Source organism: Oncorhynchus clarkii, unplaced genomic scaffold (genome assembly GCF_045791955.1).
Source record: "Oncorhynchus clarkii lewisi isolate Uvic-CL-2024 unplaced genomic scaffold, UVic_Ocla_1.0 unplaced_contig_10170_pilon_pilon, whole genome shotgun sequence".
NCBI lineage: Eukaryota > Metazoa > Chordata > Actinopteri > Salmoniformes > Salmonidae > Oncorhynchus > Oncorhynchus clarkii.
Genome location: NW_027258920.1, coordinates 12,947 through 35,183, shown reverse-complemented (window position 1 = coordinate 35,183; position 22,237 = coordinate 12,947). Strand labels below are relative to the sequence as shown.

The 22,237-nt window shown below is 43.1% G+C and overlaps 1 protein-coding gene across 1 annotated transcript in view; it reads right to left on the bottom strand.

The window, feature by feature from the left end:
• The window catches only part of LOC139399200 (vacuolar protein sorting-associated protein 8 homolog), a gene marked incomplete at its 5' end in the record, with an annotated part of 40,761 nt that overhangs the window by 5,634 nt on the left and 12,890 nt on the right, over window positions 1–22,237 (bottom strand). Inside the window, 6 exons of the mRNA XM_071144709.1 lie at window positions 7,881–8,000; window positions 9,121–9,192; window positions 10,182–10,301; window positions 19,954–20,026; window positions 20,580–20,622; window positions 20,804–20,855. Coding sequence (XP_071000810.1) covers window positions 7,881–8,000; window positions 9,121–9,192; window positions 10,182–10,301; window positions 19,954–20,026; window positions 20,580–20,622; window positions 20,804–20,855 — 480 coding nt within the window. The remainder of the gene's footprint in view (window positions 1–7,880; window positions 8,001–9,120; window positions 9,193–10,181; window positions 10,302–19,953; window positions 20,027–20,579; window positions 20,623–20,803; window positions 20,856–22,237) is intronic.

Genomic DNA, 22,237 nt, shown 5'->3' with positions numbered 1-22,237 from the left:
ATCCCTTTAACACAGAACACATCTATCCCTTTAACACAGAACACATCTATCCCTTTAACACAGAACATAACACATCTATCCCTTTAACACAGAACACATCTATCCCTTTAACACAGAACACATCTATCCCTTTAACACAGAACACATCTATCCCTTTAACACAGAACACATCCATCCCTTTAACACAGAACACATCCATCCCTTTAACACAGAACACATCCATCCCTTTAACATAGAACACATCTATCCCTTTAACATAGAACACATCTATCCCTTTAACACAGAACACATCTATCCCTTTAACACAGAACACATCTATCCCTTTAACACAGAACACATCTATCCCTTTAACACAGAACATAACACATCTATCCCTTTAACATAGAACACATCTATCCCTTTAACACAGAACACATCTATCCCTTTAACACAGAACACATCTATCCCTTTAACACAGAACACATCCATCCCTTTAACACAGAACACATCCATCCCTTTAACACAGAACATAACACATCTATCCCTTTAACATAGAACACATCTATCCCTTTAACATAGAACACATCTATCCCTTTAACACAGAACACATCCATCCCTTTAACACAGAACACATCCATCCCTTTAACACAGAACACATCCATCCCTTTAACACAGAACATAACACATCTATCCCTTTAACATAGAACACATCTATCCCTTTAACATAGAACACATCTATCCCTTTAACACAGAACACATCTATCCCTTTAACACAGAACACATCTATCCCTTTAACACAGAACACATCCATCCCTTTAACATAGAACATAACACATCTATCCCTTTAACATAGAACATAACACATCTATCCCTTTAACACAGAATATAACACATCTATCCCTTTAACACAGAATATAACACATCTATCCCTTTAACACAGAATATAACACATCTATCCCTTTAACACAGAATATAACACATCTATCCCTTTAACACAGAACACATCTATCCCTTTAACACAGAACATAACACATCTATCCCTTTAACACAGAACAGAACACATCTATCCCTTTAACATAGAACACATATATCCCTTTAACACAGAACACATCTATCCCTTTAACATAGAACACATCTATCCCTTTAACACAGAACACATCTATCCCTTTAACATAGAACATAACACATCTATCCCTTTAACATAGAACACATCTATCCCTTTAACACAGAACATAACACATCTATCCCTTTAACACAGAACACATCTATCCCTTTAACACAGAACACATCTATCCCTTTAACACAGAACATAACACATCTATCCCTTTAACATAGAACACATCTATCCCTTTAACATAGAACACATCTATCCCTTTAACACAGAACACATCTATCCCTTTAACACAGAACACATCTATCCCTTTAACACAGAACACATCCATCCCTTTAACACAGAACATAACACATCTATCCCTTTAACATAGAACACATCTATCCCTTTAACACAGAACACATCTATCCCTTTAACACAGAACACATCTATCCCTTTAACATAGAACACATCTATCCCTTTAACACAGAACACATCTATCCCTTTAACACAGAACATAACACATCTATCCCTTTAACACAGAACACATCTATCCCTTTAACATAGAACATAACACATCTATCCCTTTAACACAGAACACATCTATCCCTTTAACACAGAACATAACACATCTATCCCTTTAACACAGAACACATCTATCCCTTTAACACAGAACACATCTATCCCTTTAACACAGAACACATCTATCCCTTTAACATAGAACACATCTATCCCTTTAACATAGAACATCTATCCCTTTAACATAGAACACATCTATCCCTTTAACACAGAACATAACACATCTATCCCTTTAACATAGAACATAACACATATATCCCTTTAACACAGAACACATCTATCCCTTTAACATAGAACATAACACATATATCCCTTTAACACAGAACATAACACATCTATCCCTTTAACACAGAACACATCTATCCCTTTAACACAGAACATAACACATCTATCCCTTTAACACAGAACATAACACATATATCCCTTTAACATAGAACATAACACATATATCCCTTTAACATAGAACATAACACATCTATCCCTTTAACACAGAACACATCTATCCCTTTAACACAGAACATAACACATCTATCCCTTTAACAAAGAACATAACACATCTATCCCTTTAACACAGAACACATCTATCCCTTTAACACAGAACACATCTATCCCTTTAACACAGAACACATCTATCCCTTTAACACAGAACACATCTATCCCTTTAACATAGAACACATCTATCCCTTTAACACAGAACACATCTATCCCTTTAACACACATCTATCCCTTTAACATAGAACACATCTATCCCTTTAACACAGAACACATATCCCTTTAACATAGAACACATCTATCCCTTTAACACAGAACACATCTATCCCTTTAACACAGAACACATCTATCCCTTTAACATAGAACACATCTATCCCTTTAACACAGAACACATCTATCCCTTTAACACAGAACACATCTATCCCTTTAACACAGAACACATCTATCCCTTTAACACAGAACATAACACATCTATCCCTTTAACACAGAACACATCCATCCCTTTAACATAGAACACATCTATCCCTATAACACAGAACACATCTATCCCTTTAACACAGAACACATCTATCCCTTTAACACAGAACACATCTATCCCTTTAACACAGAACACATCTATCCCTTTAACACAGAACACATCTATCCCTTTAACACAGAACACATCTATCCCTTTAACACAGAACACATCTATCCCTTTAACACAGAACACATCCATCCCTTTAACACAGAACACATCCATCCCTTTAACACAGAACACATCCATCCCTTTAACACAGAACACATCCATCCCTTTAACACAGAACATAACACATCTATCCCTTTAACATAGAACACATCTATCCCTTTAACATAGAACACATCTATCCCTTTAACACAGAACACATCCATCCCTTTAACACAGAACACATCCATCCCTTTAACACAGAACATAACACATCTATCCCTTTAACATAGAACACATCTATCCCTTTAACATAGAACACATCTATCCCTTTAACACAGAACACATCTATCCCTTTAACACAGAACACATCTATCCCTTTAACACAGAACACATCTATCCCTTTAACACAGAACACATCCATCCCTTTAACATAGAACATAACACATCTATCCCTTTAACACAGAACATAACACATCCCTTTAACACAGAACATAACACATCTATCCCTTTAACACAGAACACATCTATCCCTTTAACACAGAACATAACACATCCCTTTAACACAGAACATAACACATCTATCCCTTTAACACAGAACATAACACATCTATCCCTTTAACACAGAACATAACACATCTATCCCTTTAACACAGAACATAACACATCTATCCCTTTAACACAGAACACATCTATCCCTTTAACACAGAACAGAACACATCTATCCCTTTAACACAGAACACATCTATCCCTTTAACATAGAACACATCTATCCCTTTAACATAGAACACATCTATCCCTTTAACACAGAACATAACACATCTATCCCTTTAACATAGAACACATCTATCCCTTTAACACAGAACACATCTATCCCTTTAACACAGAACACATCTATCCCTTTAACACAGAACACATCTATCCCTTTAACACAGAACACATCTATCCCTTTAACATAGAACACATCTATCCCTTTAACATAGAACATAACACATCTATCCCTTTAACACAGAACACATCTATCCCTTTAACACAGAACACATCTATCCCTTTAACACAGAACACATCTATCCCTTTAACACAGAACACATCTATCCCTTTAACATAGAACACATCTATCCCTTTAACACAGAACATAACACATCTATCCCTTTAACATAGAACACATCTATCCCTTTAACACAGAACACATCTATCCCTTTAACACAGAACACATCTATCCCTTTAACACAGAACACATCTATCCCTTTAACACAGAACACATCTATCCCTTTAACACAGAACACATCTATCCCTTTAACACAGAACACATCTATCCCTTTAACACAGAACACATCTATCCCTTTAACACAGAACACATCTATCCCTTTAACATAGAACATAACACATCTATCCCTTTAACACAGAACACATCTATCCCTTTAACACAGAACACATCTATCCCTTTAACACAGAACACATCTATCCCTTTAACACAGAACATAACACATCTATCCCTTTAACACATAACACATCTATCCCTTTAACACAGAACACATCTATCCCTTTAACACAGAACATAACACATCTATCCCTTTAACACAGAACATAACACATCTATCCCTTTAACACATAACACATCTATCCCTTTAACATAGAACATAACACATCTATCCCTTTAACACAGAACATAACACATCTATCCCTTTAACACATAACACATCTATCCCTTTAACATAGAACATAACACATCTATCCCTTTAACACAGAACATAACACATCTATCCCTTTAACACAGAACACATCTATCCCTTTAACACAGAACACATCCATCCCTTTAACATAGAACACATCTATCCCTTTAACACAGAACACATCTATCCCTTTAACACAGAACACATCTATCCCTTTAACACAGAACACATCTATCCCTTTAACACAGAACACATCTATCCCTTTAACACAGAACACATCTATCCCTTTAACACAGAACATAACACATCTATCCCTTTAACACAGAACACATCTATCCCTTTAACACAGAACACATCTATCCCTTTAACACATAACACATCTATCCCTTTAACACAGAACACATCTATCCCTTTAACATAGAACATAACACATCTATCCCTTTAACACAGAACATAACACATCTATCCCTTTAACACAGAACACATCTATCCCTTTAACACAGAACACATCTATCCCTTTAACACATAACACATCTATCCCTTTAACACAGAACACATCTATCCCTTTAACATAGAACATAGAACACATCTATCCCTTTAACACAGAACACATCCATCCCTTTAACATAGAACACATCTATCCCTTTAACACAGAACATAACACATCTATCCCTTTAACACAGAACATAACACATCTATCCCTTTAACACAGAACATAACACATATATCCCTTTAACATAGAACACATCCATCCCTTTAACATAGAACACATCTATCCCTTTAACATAGAACACATCTATCCCTTTAACACAGAACACATCTATCCCTTTAACACAGAACACATCTATCCCTTTAACATAGAACACATCTATCCCTTTAACATAGAACACATCTATCCCTTTAACACAGAACACATCTATCCCTTTAACATAGAACACATCTATCCCTTTAACACAGAACACATCTATCCCTTTAACACAGAACATAACACATCTATCCCTTTAACACAGAACACATCTATCCCTTTAACACAGAACACATCTATCCCTTTAACATAGAACACATCTATCCCTTTAACATAGAACACATCTATCCCTTTAACACAGAACACATCTATCCCTTTAACACAGAACACATCTATCCCTTTAACATAGAACATAACACATCTATCCCTTTAACATAGAACATAACACATCTATCCCTTTAACATAGAACATAACACATCTATCCCTTTAACACAGAACACATCTATCCCTTTAACATAGAACACATCTATCCCTTTAACATAGAACACATCTATCCCTTTAACACAGAACACATCTATCCCTTTAACACAGAACACATCTATCCCTTTAACATAGAACACATCTATCCCTTTAACATAGAACACATCTATCCCTTTAACATAGAACACATCTATCCCTTTAACACAGAACACATCTATCCCTTTAACACAGAACACATCTATCCCTTTAACACAAAACATAACACATCTATCCCTTTAACACAGAACACATCTATCCCTTTAACACAAAACATAACACATCTATCCCTTTAACACAGAACACATCTATCCCTTTAACACAGAACATAACACATCTATCCCTTTAACACAGAACACATCTATCCCTTTAACATAGAACACATCTATCCCTTTAACACAGAACACATCTATCCCTTTAACATAGAACACATCTATCCCTTTAACACAGAACACATCTATCCCTTTAACACAGAACACATCTATCCATTTAACACAGAACACATCTATCCCTTTAACACAGAACACAACTATCCCTTTAACACAGAACATAACACATCTATCCCTTTAACACAGAACACATCTATCCCTTTAACACAGAACACATCTATCCCTTTAACACAGAACATAACACATCTATCCATTTAACACAGAACACATCTATCCCTTTAACACAGAACACAACTATCCCTTTAACACAGAACATAACACATCTATCCATTTAACACAGAACACATCTATCCCTTTAACACAGAACACATCTATCCCTTTAACATAGAACATAACACATCTATCCCTTTAACATAGAACACATCTATCCCTTTAACATAGAACATAACACATCTATCCCTTTAACACAGAACACATCTATCCCTTTAACATAGAACACATCTATCCCTTTAACACAGAACACATCTATCCCTTTAACACAGAACACATCTATCCCTTTAACATAGAACATAACACATCTATCCCTTTAACACAGAACACATCTATCCCTTTAACATAGAACATAACACATCTATCCCTTTAACACAGAACACATCTATCCCTTTAACATAGAACACATCTATCCCTTTAACATAGAACACATCTATCCCTTTAACACAGAACACATCTATCCCTTTAACACAGAACACATCTATCCCTTTAACATAGAACACATCTATCCCTTTAACATAGAACACATCTATCCCTTTAACATAGAACACATCTATCCCTTTAACACAGAACACATCTATCCCTTTAACACAGAACACATCTATCCCTTTAACACAAAACATAACACATCTATCCCTTTAACACAGAACACATCTATCCCTTTAACACAAAACATAACACATCTATCCCTTTAACACAGAACACATCTATCCCTTTAACACAGAACATAACACATCTATCCCTTTAACACAGAACACATCTATCCCTTTAACATAGAACACATCTATCCCTTTAACACAGAACACATCTATCCCTTTAACATAGAACACATCTATCCCTTTAACACAGAACACATCTATCCCTTTAACACAGAACACATCTATCCATTTAACACAGAACACATCTATCCCTTTAACACAGAACACAACTATCCCTTTAACACAGAACATAACACATCTATCCCTTTAACACAGAACACATCTATCCCTTTAACACAGAACATAACACATCTATCCATTTAACACAGAACACATCTATCCCTTTAACACAGAACACAACTATCCCTTTAACACAGAACATAACACATCTATCCATTTAACACAGAACACATCTATCCCTTTAACACAGAACACATCTATCCCTTTAACATAGAACATAACACATCTATCCCTTTAACATAGAACACATCTATCCCTTTAACATAGAACATAACACATCTATCCCTTTAACACAGAACACATCTATCCCTTTAACACAGAACACATCTATCCCTTTAACACAGAACACATCTATCCCTTTAACACAGAACATAACACATCTTATGATGAAAAACAATGGTTGTGTCTTCGCTGCGTCTCTCACATTATTACTGAATCATATTTATGCAGGTTGCTAAGATGTTTAGTAACAGGCGTAGAGTCCAAACTCTATGTGGAATGGCTCCCCAGGGACCTGTCTGAGAGACTTCCTGCTCTAAGTTGTCACCTGATCGAAGAGCTTCCTGTTGACGAAGAGTGTGTTGTCAGGTTTGGCCAGTTGGCGGGCCAGGAAGGTAAACAGACAGCCCACCTGAGAGGGAGTGAAGTCACTGTTCTCCACCATCACCTGGAAACAGACAGACAGGAACAGAACAGTTAGAGATGGGAGGAGGAAGGGAGACAGAGGTCAGAACAGAACAGTTAGAGATGGGAGGAGGAAGGGAGACAGAGGTCAGAACAGAACAGTTAGAGATGGGAGGAGAAAGAGAGACAGAGGTCAGAACAGTTAGAGATGGGAGGAGAAAGGGAGACAGAGGTCAGAACAGAACAGTTAGAGATGGGAGGAGAAAGGGAGACAGAGGTCAGAACAGAACAGTTAGAGATGGGAGGAGGAAGGGAGACAGAGGTCAGAACAGAACAGTTAGAGATGGGAGGAGAAAGAGAGACAGAGGTCAGAACAGTTAGAGATGGGAGGAGAAAGGGAGACAGAGGTCAGAACAGAACAGTTAGAGATGGGAGGAGAAAGGGAGACAGAGGTCAGAACAGAACAGTTAGAGATGGGAGGAGAAAGGGAGACAGAGGTCAGAAGAGTTCAGTGAGAAAAAGAGTAAAGACGTGAGAGAACAGACAGTTCAGACATTAAGAGGAAGAGGAGAGAGGACATCAGGAGAGAGAGAGGAAGTTCAGTCAAATAGGGAGAGAGAGAGAGAGAGGGGACATCAGGAGAGAGAGGAAGTTCAGTCAAAGAGAGCGAGAGAGAGAGAGAGAGAGAGAGAGAGAGAGAGAGAGAGAGAGAGGACATCAGGAGAGAGAGAGGACATCAGGAGAGAGAGAGGACATCAGGAGAGAGAGAGGAAGTTCAGTCAAAGAGAGCGAGAGAGAGAGAGAGAGAGGGAGAGAGAGAGGACATCAGGAGAGAGAGAGGACATCAGGAGTGAGAGAGGAAGTTCAGTCAAAGAGAGAGGGAGAGAAAGAGAAGAAGAGAGGAAGTCCAGTCAAAGAGAGAGGGAGAGAAAGAAGAAAAGAGAGGAAGTTCAGTCAAAGAGAGGGAGAGAAAGAGAAGAAAAGAGAGGAAGTTCAGTCAAAGAGAGAGGGAGAGAAAGAGAAGAAAAGAGAGGAAGTTCAGTCAAAGAGAGAGGGAGAGAAAGAGAAGAAAAGAGAGGAAGTTATCTAGTTCACTTGCTTTGACAATGGAAACATATGTTCCCATGCCAACAGAGGCCTTGAAATAGAGAGAGATGCTGTACCTTCAGTAAAATGTCTACAATCCTCTGCTGGTATTCCAGAGCCTGCTTGTCATTCTTAAAGTCCTCCAACGTCTGAGGAGGGCGGAGAACAGACAGAATGTGGAAACAAAAGAGAAACAAACCATGAGGGCAGCTGCACGAGGACAAGTACAAATACAATATGTTGGGACTGTTACCCCCCGCGGGCCGGACACACACACGCACGGACGCACACACGCACGGACGGACACACACACGCACGGACACACGCACGCACGCACGGACACACGCACGCACGGACACACAAAGCGTTTAACTAAAAAAAGGAAGAGTCAGTCAAACAGGTTGATCAGAAGGTGAAAGCAGAGAGACAGTCTGACAGAACCTCTTGATGTGGTGAAAAACAAACCAAGAGGCAGAATGACTCCTACTTACATGTTGACTGACCAGCTGTGTCTGTAGACTTGTAGAGACCTGAACGATTGGTACAGCTGGTTAACTGACTGACTGGCGGACGGAGTCAGTGGGTGATCATTCATAATGACAGATTGTATTGACTGTTGACTGATTGATTGACTGTTGACTGATTGACTGTTGACTGATTGATTGACTGTTGACTGATTGATTGACTGTTGACTGATTGATTGACTGTTGACTGATTGATTGACTGTTGACTGCTTGATTGACTGTAGACTGATTGATTGACTGTAGACTGATTGATTGACTGTAGACTGATTGATTGACTGTAGACTGATTGATTGACTGTAGACTGATTGATTGACTGTAGACTGATTGATTGACTGTAGACTGATTGATTGACTGTTGACTGATTGATTGACTGTTGACTGAAACGATAGAAAAAGTGCTCAGTGCTCCTTTAAAAACAATCCTTAAATTAGTTGTGTGCTGGATCCTCATTGGTCAAATCAATCAATTGAAGAATTGATTGTTTGATTGGCTGTCTCATAGGCTAAGTAAGACCCATGCTAGGCTTCTACCTCTCCCTGTGTGGGTGGAGTTGTACTTGTAGTTCTCTGAGGTGTGGTTGTAGTTTTCTGTAGTGTTTCCCAGACTTGGCTCACCAGGGCCAGAACGTTGAGGAACTCTGGTGTGTCGAAGTGGACCAGGGTTCTGATGTAAGGGTACAACTCCTCCTCCTGACCCGCCTCCGCAGAGTGGAGCCTGATCAGGAACTCAAACACCTGGAGAGGACACCACACACAGAGAGACAGACACACAACACACACACACACAGAGACACACACACACACACAGAGACACAGAGAGACACACACACACACACACACACACAGAGAGACACACACAGAGAGAGACACACAGACAGAGAGAGACACACACACACAGAGAGACGCACACACAGAGAGACGCACACACACACAGACACGCACACACACACAGAGAGACACACACACACAGAGAGACACACACACACAGAGAGACACACACACACAGAGAGACACACACACACAGAGAGACACACACACACAGAGAGACACACACACACATAGAGACACACACACACATAGAGACACACACACAGAGAGACACACACACAGAGAGACACACCCACACAGAGAGACACACACACACAGAGAGACACACACACACAGAGAGACACACACACACACAGAGAGACACACACACACAGAGAGACACACACACACAGAGAGACACACACACACAGAGAGACACACACACAGAGAGACACACACACACAGAGAGACACACACACACAGAGAGACACACACACACAGAGAGAGACACACACACACACACAGAGAGAGACACACACACACACACAGAGAGAGACACACACACACAGAGAGAGACACACACACACAGAGAGAGACACACACACACAGAGAGAGACACACACACAGAGAGACACACACACAGAGAGACACACACACACAGAGAGACACACACACACACAGAGAGACACACACACACAGAGAGACACACACACACAGAGAGAGACACACACACACAGAGAGAGACACACACACACAGAGAGAGACACACACACACAGAGAGAGACACACACACACAGAGAGAGACACACACACACAGAGAGAGACACACACACAGAGAGACACACACACACAGAGAGACACACACACACAGAGAGACACACACACACAGAGAGACACACACACAGAGAGACACACACACACAGAGAGACACACACACACAGAGAGACACACACACACAGAGAGACACACACACACAGAGACACACACACACAGAGAGACACACACACAGAGAGACACACACACACAGAGAGACACACACACACAGAGACACACACACACAGAGACACACACACACAGAGACACACACACACAGAGAGACACACACACACACACAGAGAGACACACACACACACAGAGAGACACACACACACAGAGAGAGACACACACACACAGAGAGAGAGACACACACACAGAGAGAGAGACACACAGACAGAGAGAGACACACAGACAGAGAGACACACACACACAGAGAGACACACACACAGAGAGACACACACACAGAGAGACACACACACACAGAGAGACACACACACAGAGAGACACACACACACACAGAGACACACACACACAGAGAGACACACACACACAGAGAGACACACACACACAGAGAGACACACACACACAGAGAGACACACACACACAGAGAGACACACACACACAGAGACACACACACACAGAGAGACACACACACAGAGAGACACACACACACAGAGAGACACACACACACAGAGAGACACACACACACAGAGACACACACACACAGAGACACACACACACAGAGAGACACACACACACACAGAGAGACACACACACACAGAGAGACACACACACACAGAGAGACACACACACACAGAGAGACACACACACACAGAGAGAGACACACACACACAGAGAGAGAGACACACACACAGAGAGAGACACACAGACAGAGAGACACACACAGACAGAGAGACACACACACACAGAGAGACACACACACAGAGAGACACACACACAGAGAGACACACACACACAGAGAGACACACACACAGAGAGACACACACACAGAGAGACACACACACACAGAGAGACACACACACAGAGAGACACACACACAGAGAGACACACAACAGAGAGACACACAACAGAGAGACACACACACAGAGAGACACACACAGAGACAGAGACACACACACACAGAGACAGAGAGACACACAGAGAGACACACACACAGAGACACACACACACAGAGACAGAGACACAGAGACAGAGAGAGACACACACACACACAGAGACACACACAGAGAGACACACACACACACACAGAGAGACACACACACACACACACACACAGAGAGACACACACACACACACACACACACACACACAGAGACACACACACAGAGAGAGACACACACACACAGAGAGACACACCGAGAGACACACACACACAGAGAGACACACACACACAGAGACACACACACACAGAGAGACACACACACACAGAGAGACACAGAGACAGACACAGAGACAGAGACAAACACACAGAGAGACACACACACACAGAGAGACACACACACACAGAGAGACACACACACAGAGAGAGACACACACACAGAGAGAGACACACACACAGAGAGACACACACACACAGAGAGACACAGAGACAGAGAGACACAGAGACAGAGAGACAGACACAGAGACAGAGACAAACACACAGAGAGACACAGAGACAGAGACACCAGTGGTATGTTAAAGTTCATCACTTCCTCAAAACAACATCACTTAACATACATGGAACATTGATCTGCCATCTGAATGAAAAACCAGCACATCGTCACATGGGACCTGGTTTCCATGGATACCCCACACACACACTAGCCTCTCATCCTAACCTGTGTGGTTGCCGTGGCATCCCAGATATAAACATGCAGAGAGAGAGCGAACATGAAAGAATATGGCCCATTATCCTCCCATTCAGACAGAAGGCCATGAAGAAAGAGAACGAGAGAGAGAGAGAGAGAGAGAGAGAGAGAGAGAGAGAGAGAGAGAGAGAGAGAGAGAGAGAGAGAGAGAGAGAGAGAGAGAGAACATGAAAGAATATGGCTCATTATCCTCCCATTCAATCAGAACACAAAACAACTCCATCTCTGCAATCACTACATTATTGAGAGGCAATTTAGAGAAAGAAAGAAAGAAAGAGAGAAAGAAAGAAAGAAAGGAGAGAAACAGAGAGAAAGAGAAACAGAGAGAGAGCGACAGAACATGAAAGAATATGTCCCATTATCGCCCCATTCAGACAGAACACAATCACTACATTATTGAGCGGCCATTTGAAGTGTGTGTATGTGTGTGTGAGATTTGGGACATAGACGAGGGAGAGAAGGGGCTTCAAAGATAAAGAAGAGAGGAGAGGTGGCGAGAGGGAGACGAGGGGAGAGTTGAACAGGTGTACAGCCTCCTTCATCCAGACCTCTGCCTCATAATTATGGATGATGACACTTCCTATCAAAGATGAGGGAGGAGGAGGAGGGAGAGGAGAGAGGAGAGAGAGAGGAGAAAGAAAGGAGGAGAGAGGAGAGACAAGGAGGGAGGAGGAGGGAGAGGAGAGAGGAGAGAGAGAGGAGAAAGAAAGGAGGAGAGAGAGAGGAGAGAGGAGAAAGAAAGGAGGAGAGAGGAGAGAGAAAGGAGGAGGGAGAGGAGAGAGAGGAGAGAGGAGGAAGGAGAGAAGGAGGGAGAGGAGAGGAGAGAGAAGGAGGGAGAGGAGAGAGAGAGGAGAGAGGAGAAAGAGAGAGGAGGGAGAAGAGAGGAGGAGGGAGAGGAGAGAGAGAGGGAAGAGACAGAAGAGGAGAGAGGAAGGAGAGGGAAGAGAGGAGAGAGGGAGGAGAGGGAAGAGAGGAAAGAGGGAGGAGAGGAGAGAGGAAAGAGGGAGGAGAGGGAAGAGAGGAAAGAGGGAGGAGAGGAGAGAGGAAAGAGGGAGGAGAGAGGAGAGGAGAGAGGAAAGAGGGAGGAGAGAGGGAGGAGAGAGGAGAGGGGAGAGAGGGAGGAGAGGAGAGAGGGAAGAGAGAGGGGGGAGAGGGATGAGAGGAGAGAGGGATGAAATCGAGCGGGAGGAAAACAGTCTCTCAGAGATCAAACCTCTCTGTCTCTCTTTGATCATGTTCTACAATTCACCCTGACCTGACTCCCTTATACAATACATCAGACACCACACACACATCCGACACACACACATCCGACACATGCATATGGACACACACACATCCGACGCATGCATATGGACACACACACATCCGACACATGAATATGGACACACACACATCCGACACATGCATATGGACACACACACACATCCGACACATGCATATGGACACACACACACATCCGACACATGCATATGGACACACACACACACACATCCGACACATGCATATGGACACACACACACACACACATCCGACACATGCATATGGACACACACACACATCCGATACATGCATATGGACACACACACACATCCGATACATGCATATGGACACACACACACATCCGACACATGCATATGGACACACACACACATCCGACACATGCATATGGACACACACACATCCGACACATGCATATGGACACACACCCACAGATCACATAGGCTATTACACCTGTTCAACGTCACACTAACATCAATCCCCCCCCCCCCCCCCCCTCCCCCACACACACACACACAGCAGCAAAGTTTATCCCACTAAATGCTTCCCTGTTCAGGACAAACAGGCCCATCAGTTCTGCCTCTATCTAAAAACCATTTAACTGGCTCTACTGAGGAGGAACCCTGACAGTACAGTGTGTGTTACTGTTACCCTGAGTGTTACTGTTACAGTGTGTGTTACTGTTACCGTGTGTGTTACTATTACCCTGAGTGTTACTGTTACAGTGTGTGTTACTGTTACCGTGTGTGTTACTGTTACCGTGTGTGTTACTGTTACCGTGAGTGTTACTGTTACCGTGTGTGTTACTGTTACCGTGTGTGTTACTGCTACCGTGAGTGTTACTGCTACCGTGAGTGTTACTGCTACCGTGAGTGTTACTGCTACCGTGTGTGTTACTGTTACCGTGTGTGTTACTGTTACCGTGTGTGTTACCGTGAGTGTTACTGTTACCGTGAGTGTTACTGTTACCGCGAGTGTTACTGTTACCGCGAGTGTTACTGTTACCGCGAGTGTTACTGTTACCGCGAGTGTTACTGTTACCGCGAGTGTTACTGTTACCCTGAGTGTTACTGTTACCCTGAGTGTTACTGTTACCCTGAGTGTTACTGTTACCCTGAGTGTTACTGTTACCCTGAGTGTTACTGTTACCCTGAGTGTTACTGTTACCCTGAGTGTTACTGTTACCCTGAGTGTTACTGTTACCCTGAGTGTTACTGTTACCCTGAGTGTTACTGTTACCCTGAGTGTTACTGTTACCCTGAGTGTTACTGTTACCCTGAGTGTTACTGTTACCCTGAGTGTTACTGTTACCCTGAGTGTTACTGTTACCCTGAGTGTTACTGTTACCGTGAGTGTTACTGTTACCGTGTGTGTTACTGTTACCCTGAGTGTTACTGTTACCCTGAGTGTTACTGTTACCCTGAGTGTTACTGTTACCCTGAGTGTTACTGTTACCGTGTGTGTTACTGTTACACTGAGTGTTACTGTTACCGTGTGTGTTACCGTGAGTGTTACAGTTACCGTGAGTGTTACTGTTACCCTGAGTGTTACTGTTACCGTGAGTGTTACTGTTACCGTGAGTGTTACTGTTACCGTGTGTGTTACTGTTACCGTGTGTGTTACTGTTACCGTGTGTGTTACTGTTACCGTGAGTGTTACTGTTATCATGTGTGTTACTGTTACCGTGTGTGTTACTGTTACCGTGTGTGTTACTGTTACCGTGTGTGTTACTGTTACCGTGTGTGTTACTGTTACCGTGTGTGTTACTGCTACCGTGAGTGTTACTGCTACCGTGAGTGTTACTGTTACACTGAGTGTTACTGTTACCGTGTGTGTTACCGTGAGTGTTACTGTTACCGTGAGTGTTACTGTTACCGTGTGTGACTGTTACACTGAGTGTTACTGTTACCGTGTGTGTTACTGTTACCGTGTGTGTTACTGTTACCGTGTGTGTTACTGTTACCGTGAGTGTTACTGTTACCGTGTGTGTTACTGTTACCGTGAGTGTTACTGTTACCGTGTGTGTTACTGTTACCGTGTGTGTTACTGTTACCGTGTGTGTTACTGTTACCGTGTGTGTTACTGTTACCGTGTGTGTTACTGTTACCGTGTGTGTTACTGTTACCGTGTGTGTTACTGTTACCCTGAGTGTTACTGTTACCGTGTGTGTTACTGTTACACTGAGTGTTACTGTTACCGTGTGTGTTACCGTGAGTGTTACTGTTACCGTGAGTGTTACTGTTACCGTGAGTGTTACTGGTACCGTGTGTGTTACTGTTACCGTGTGTGTTACTGTTACCGTGAGTGTTACTGTTACCGTGTGTGTTACTGTTACCGTGTGTGTTACTGTTACCGTGTGTGTTACTGTTACCGTGTGTGTTACTGTTACCGTGAGTGTTACTGTTACCGTGTGTGTTACTGTTACCGTGAGTGTTACTGTTACCGTGTGTGTTACTGTTACCGTGAGTGTTACTGTTACCGTGTGTGTTACTGTTACCGTGTGTGTTACTGTTACCGTGTGTGTTACTGTTACCGTGTGTGTTACTGTTACCGTGTGTGTTACTGTTACCGTGTGTGTTACTGTTACCGTGAGTGTTACTGTTACACTGAGTGTTACTGTTACACTGAGTGTTACCGTGAGTGTTACTGTTACCGTGAGTGTTACTGTTACCGTGTGTGTTACTGTTACCGTGTGTGTTACTGTTACCGTGTGTGTTACTGTTACCGTGTGGGTTACTGTTACCGTGAGTGTTACTGTTACCGTGAGTGTTACTGTTACCGTGAGTGTTACTGTTACCGTGTGTGTTACTGTTACCGTGTGTGTTACTGTTACCGTGAGTGTTACTGTTACCGTGTGTGTTACTGTTACCGTGTGTGTTACTGTTACCGTGTGTGTTACTGTTACCGTGTGTGTTACTGTTACCCTGAGTGTTACTGTTACCCTGAGTGTTACTGTTACCGTGTGTGTTACTGTTACACTGAGTGTTACTGTTACCGTGTGTGTTACCGTGAGTGTTACTGTTACCGTGAGTGTTACTGTTACCGTGAGTGTTACTGTTACCGTGAGTGTTACTGTTACCGTGAGTGTTACTGTTACCGTGTGTGTTACTGTTACCGTGTGTGTTACTGTTACCGTGTGTGTTACTGTTACCGTGAGTGTTACTGTTACCGTGTGTGTTACTGTTACCGTGTGTGTTACTGTTACCGTGAGTGTTACTGTTACCCTGAGTGTTACTGTTACCCTGAGTGTTACTGTTACCCTGAGTGTTACTGTTACCCTGAGTGTTACTGTTACCCTGAGTGTTACTGTTACCCTGAGTGTTACTGTTACCCTGAGTGTTACTGTTACCGTGAGTGTTACTGTTACCGTGAGTGTTACTGTTACCGTGAGTGTTACTGTTACCGTGAGTGTTACTGTTACCGTGAGTGTTACTGTTACCCTGAGTGTTACTGTTACCCTGAGTGTTACTGTTACCCTGAGTGTTACTGTTACCCTGAGTGTTACTGTTACCCTGAGTGTTACTGTTACCCTGAGTGTTACTGTTACCCTGAGTGTTACTGTTACCCTGAGTGTTACTGTTACCATGAGTGTTACTGTTACCGTGAGTGTTACTGTTACCGTGTGTGTTACTGTTACCGTGAGTGTTACTGTTACCGTGAGTGTTACTGTTACCGTGTGTGTTACTGTTACCGTGTGTGTTACTGTTACCGTGTGTGTTACTGTTACCGTGTGTGTTACTGTTACCCTGAGTGTTACTGTTACCCTGAGTGTTACTGTTACCGTGTGTGTTACTGTTACACTGAGTGTTACTGTTACCGTGTGTGTTACCGTGAGTGTTACTGTTACCGTGTGTGTTACTGTTACCGTGTGTGTTACTGTTACCGTGTGTGTTACTGTTACCGTGAGTGTTACTGTTACCGTGTGTGTTACTGTTACCGTGTGTGTTACTGTTACCGTGAGTGTTACTGTTACCCTGAGTGTTACTGTTACCCTGAGTGTTACTGTTACCCTGAGTGTTACTGTTACCCTGAGTGTTACTGTTACCCTGAGTGTTACTGTTACCCTGAGTGTTACTGTTACCCTGAGTGTTACTGTTACCCTGAGTGTTACTGTTACCCTGAGTGTTACTGTTACCGTGAGTGTTACTGTTACCGTGAGTGTTACTGTTACCGTGAGTGTTACTGTTACCGTGAGTGTTACTGTTACCGTGAGTGTTACTGTTACCCTGAGTGTTACTGTTACCCTGAGTGTTACTGTTACCCTGAGTGTTACTGTTACCCTGAGTGTTACTGTTACCCTGAGTGTTACTGTTACCCTGAGTGTTACTGTTACCCTGAGTGTTACTGTTACCATGAGTGTTACTGTTACCGTGAGTGTTACTGTTACCGTGAGTGTTACTGTTACCGTGAGTGTTACTGTTACCGTGAGTGTTAATGTTACCGTGTGTGTTACTGTTACCGTGAGTGTTACTGTTACCGTGAGTGTTACTGCTAGTGTGTGTGTTACTGCTAGTGTGTGTTACTGCTAGTGTGTGTGTGTTACTGTGTCCAATGTCCTCCCAAGGACCCCCCACCAGCCTAATCAGTCATTTGAAGAACTACAGAGAGGAAACACCCTGCAGAGAGATGAGGATACCTCATTAACACAGTCATTACAGCAACACGGAGGATGTAGAGAGGAGTATACCTCATTAACACAGTCCTTACAACAACACAGAGGAGTATCCCTCATTAACACAGTCCTTACAGCAACATGGGGGATGTAGAGAGGAGTATACCTCATTAACGCAGTCCTTACAGCAACACAGAGGAGAATACCTCATTAACACAGTCCTTACAGCAACATGGGGGATGTAGAGAGGAGTATACCTCATTAACGCAGTCCTTACAGCAACACAGAGGAGAATACCTCATTAACACAGTCCTTACAGCAACATGGGGGATGTAGAGGGGTATACCTCATTAACACACTCCTTACAGCAACATGGGGGGTGTAGAGAGGAGTATACCTCATTAACACAGTCCTTACAGCAACATGGGGGATGTAGAGAGGAGTATACCTCATTAACACACTCCTTACAGCAACATGGGGGGTGTAGAGAGGAGTATACCTCATTAACGCAGTCCTTACAGCAACATGGGGGATGTAGAGAGGAGTATACCTCATTAACACAGTCCTTACAGCAACATGGGGGATGTAGAGAGGAGTATACCTCATTAACACAGTCCTTACAGCAACATGGGGGATGTAGAGAGGAGTTTACCTCATTAACACAGTCCTTACAGCAACATGGGGGATGTAGTGAGGAGTATACCTCATTAACACAGTCCTTACAGCAACATGGGGGATGTAGAGAGGAGTATACCTCATTAACACAGTCCTTACAGCAACATGGGGGATGTAGAGAGGAGTATACCTCATTAACACAGTCCTTACAGCAACATGGGGGATGTAGAGAGGAGTTTACCTCATTAACACAGTCCTTACAGCAACATGGGGGATGTAGAGAGGAGTATACCTCATTAACGCAGTCCTTACAGCAACATGGGGGATGTAGAGGTCTGTCACAAAGGGGGGAACATTCCAGGAATCTGTCCCTGATACACACACGTACCTGGTTCTTGACTTGAGACACCAGGTCCTCTGGGATGTCTCCTAGTGGATAGGCCCGGCCTGCCAGAGAGCAGCTGAGGGAGGAAGGAAATACATTACTGTGTGTCAGAGAGAGAGAGAGAGAGAGAGAGAGAGAGAGTGTGTGAGTGAGTGTGAGAGAAACAGACAAACAGAGAAGGAGATAGAAAGAGAGATCTAGAGAGAGAGAGAAAGACAAACAGACAGACAGAGGAGAGATAGAAAGAGAGATCGAGAGAGAGAGACAAACAGACAGGAGAGATAGAAAGAGAGATAGAGAGAGAGAAAGAGCGAGAGAGAGACAAACAGACAGAGGAGAGATAGAAAGAGAGATATAGAGCGAGAGAGAGAAACAGACAGAGGAGAGATAGAGAGAGATATCTAGAGAGAGAGAGACAAACAGACAGACAGAGGAGAGATAGAAAGAGAGATATAGAGAGAGAAAGAGCGAGAGAGAGAGAGACAAACAGACAGACAGAGGAGAGAGATATAGAGAGAGAAAGAGCGAGAGAGAGAGAGACAAACAGACAGACAGAGGAGAGATAGAAAGAGAGATAGAGAGAGAAAGAGCGAGAGAGAGAGAGACAGGATGTATATGTGTGACTGTACCTGATATAAACGAGCAGCTTGTTACCCATCACCACCTGTTCATCTGTCAGGCAGAAATAGACAAATCTTATTTCTGAGTTATTTATTTATTAATTATTAGACATGTTGACTTGTTGAAAAACTACAAATCTTCTTTCCGAGTGATTTATTTCCGGAGGGCCTTGCCTTTACTCCCACTAAGATCTCCAGGCTGGTGTTCAATGAATCATGGAACCAGTGCCTACCTGTGAGGGCCCTGCCTTCTCTCAGCGGGGGGCCAATGACCTGGAAGAGTTTCTGAAACACAGGAAGAGAAACCTCAGGGGTCAAGTTCATACATCTCCTTTGATTAAAAACTCCACTCTCTCTGACAGTTTGTCCCTAGGCTGTAGCCGTAGCACTACATCATTTCTTCATCAGGATTCTTTGTGACACCTCGTCTCATATTTCAAAATGATTTTTTCCAGCAGCCTTAGGGTTTCTTTCATTTCTGTTAGATTCCTTTTAGTTTAGGGTGGTTCATCGAACAAATCAAAGCCCCCGTCGCTCCCCAGGGGACTGGTAGATAATGGTGCTGAGAGAACCAGATAACCAGAGAGAGGCAGAGAGAACCAGATAACCAGAGAGAGGCAGAGAGAACCAGATAACCAGAGAGAGGCAGATAACCAGATAACCAGAGAGAACCAGAGAGAGGCTGAGAGAACCAGAGAGAGGCTGAGATAACCAGATAACCAGTGAGAGGCAGATAGAGGCAGATAACCAGATAACCAGAGAGAGGCAGAGAGAACCAGATAACCAGAGAGAGGCAGATAACCAGATAACCAGAGAGAGGCAGAGAGAACCAGAGAGAGGCAGAGAGAACCAGAGAGAGGCAGAGAGAGGCAGATAACCAGATAACCAGAGATAGGCAGAGAGAGGCAGATAACCAGATAACCAGAGAGAGGCAGAGAGAACCAGATAACCAGAGAGAGGCAGATAACCAGATAACCAGAGAGAGGCAGAGAGAACCAGAGAGAGGCAGAGAGAACCAGAGAGAGGAAGAGAGAACCAGAGAGAGGCAGAGAGAACCAGAGAGAGGCAGAGAGAACCAGAGAGAGGCAGAGAGAACCAGAGAGAGGCAGAGAGAACCAGAGAGAGGCAGAGAGAACCAGAGAGAGGCAGAGAGAACCAGATAACCAGAGAGAGGCAGAGAGAACCAGATAACCAGAGAGAGGCAGATAGAACCAGATAACCAGAGAGAGGCAGAGAGAGACAGAGAGAACCAGAGAGAGGCAGAGAGGACCAGAGAGAGGCAGATAACCAGATAACCAGAGAGAGGCAGAGAGAACCAGATAACCAGAGAGAGGCAGATAGAACCAGATAACCAGAGAGAGGCAGAGAGAACCAGAGAGAGGCAGAGAGAACCAGAGAGAGGTAGAGAGAACCAGATAACCAGAGAGAGGCAAAGAGAACCAGAGAGAAGCAGAGAGAACCAGATAACCAGAGAGAGGCAGAGAGAACCAGAGAGAACCAGAGAGAGGCTGAGATAACCAGATAACCAGAGAGAGGCAGAGAGAACCAGATAACCAGAGAGAGGCAGAGAGAACCAGATAACCAGAGAGAGGCAGAGAGAACCAGATAACCAGAGAGAGGCAGATAACCAGATAACCAGAGAGAACCAGAGAGAGGCTGAGAGAACC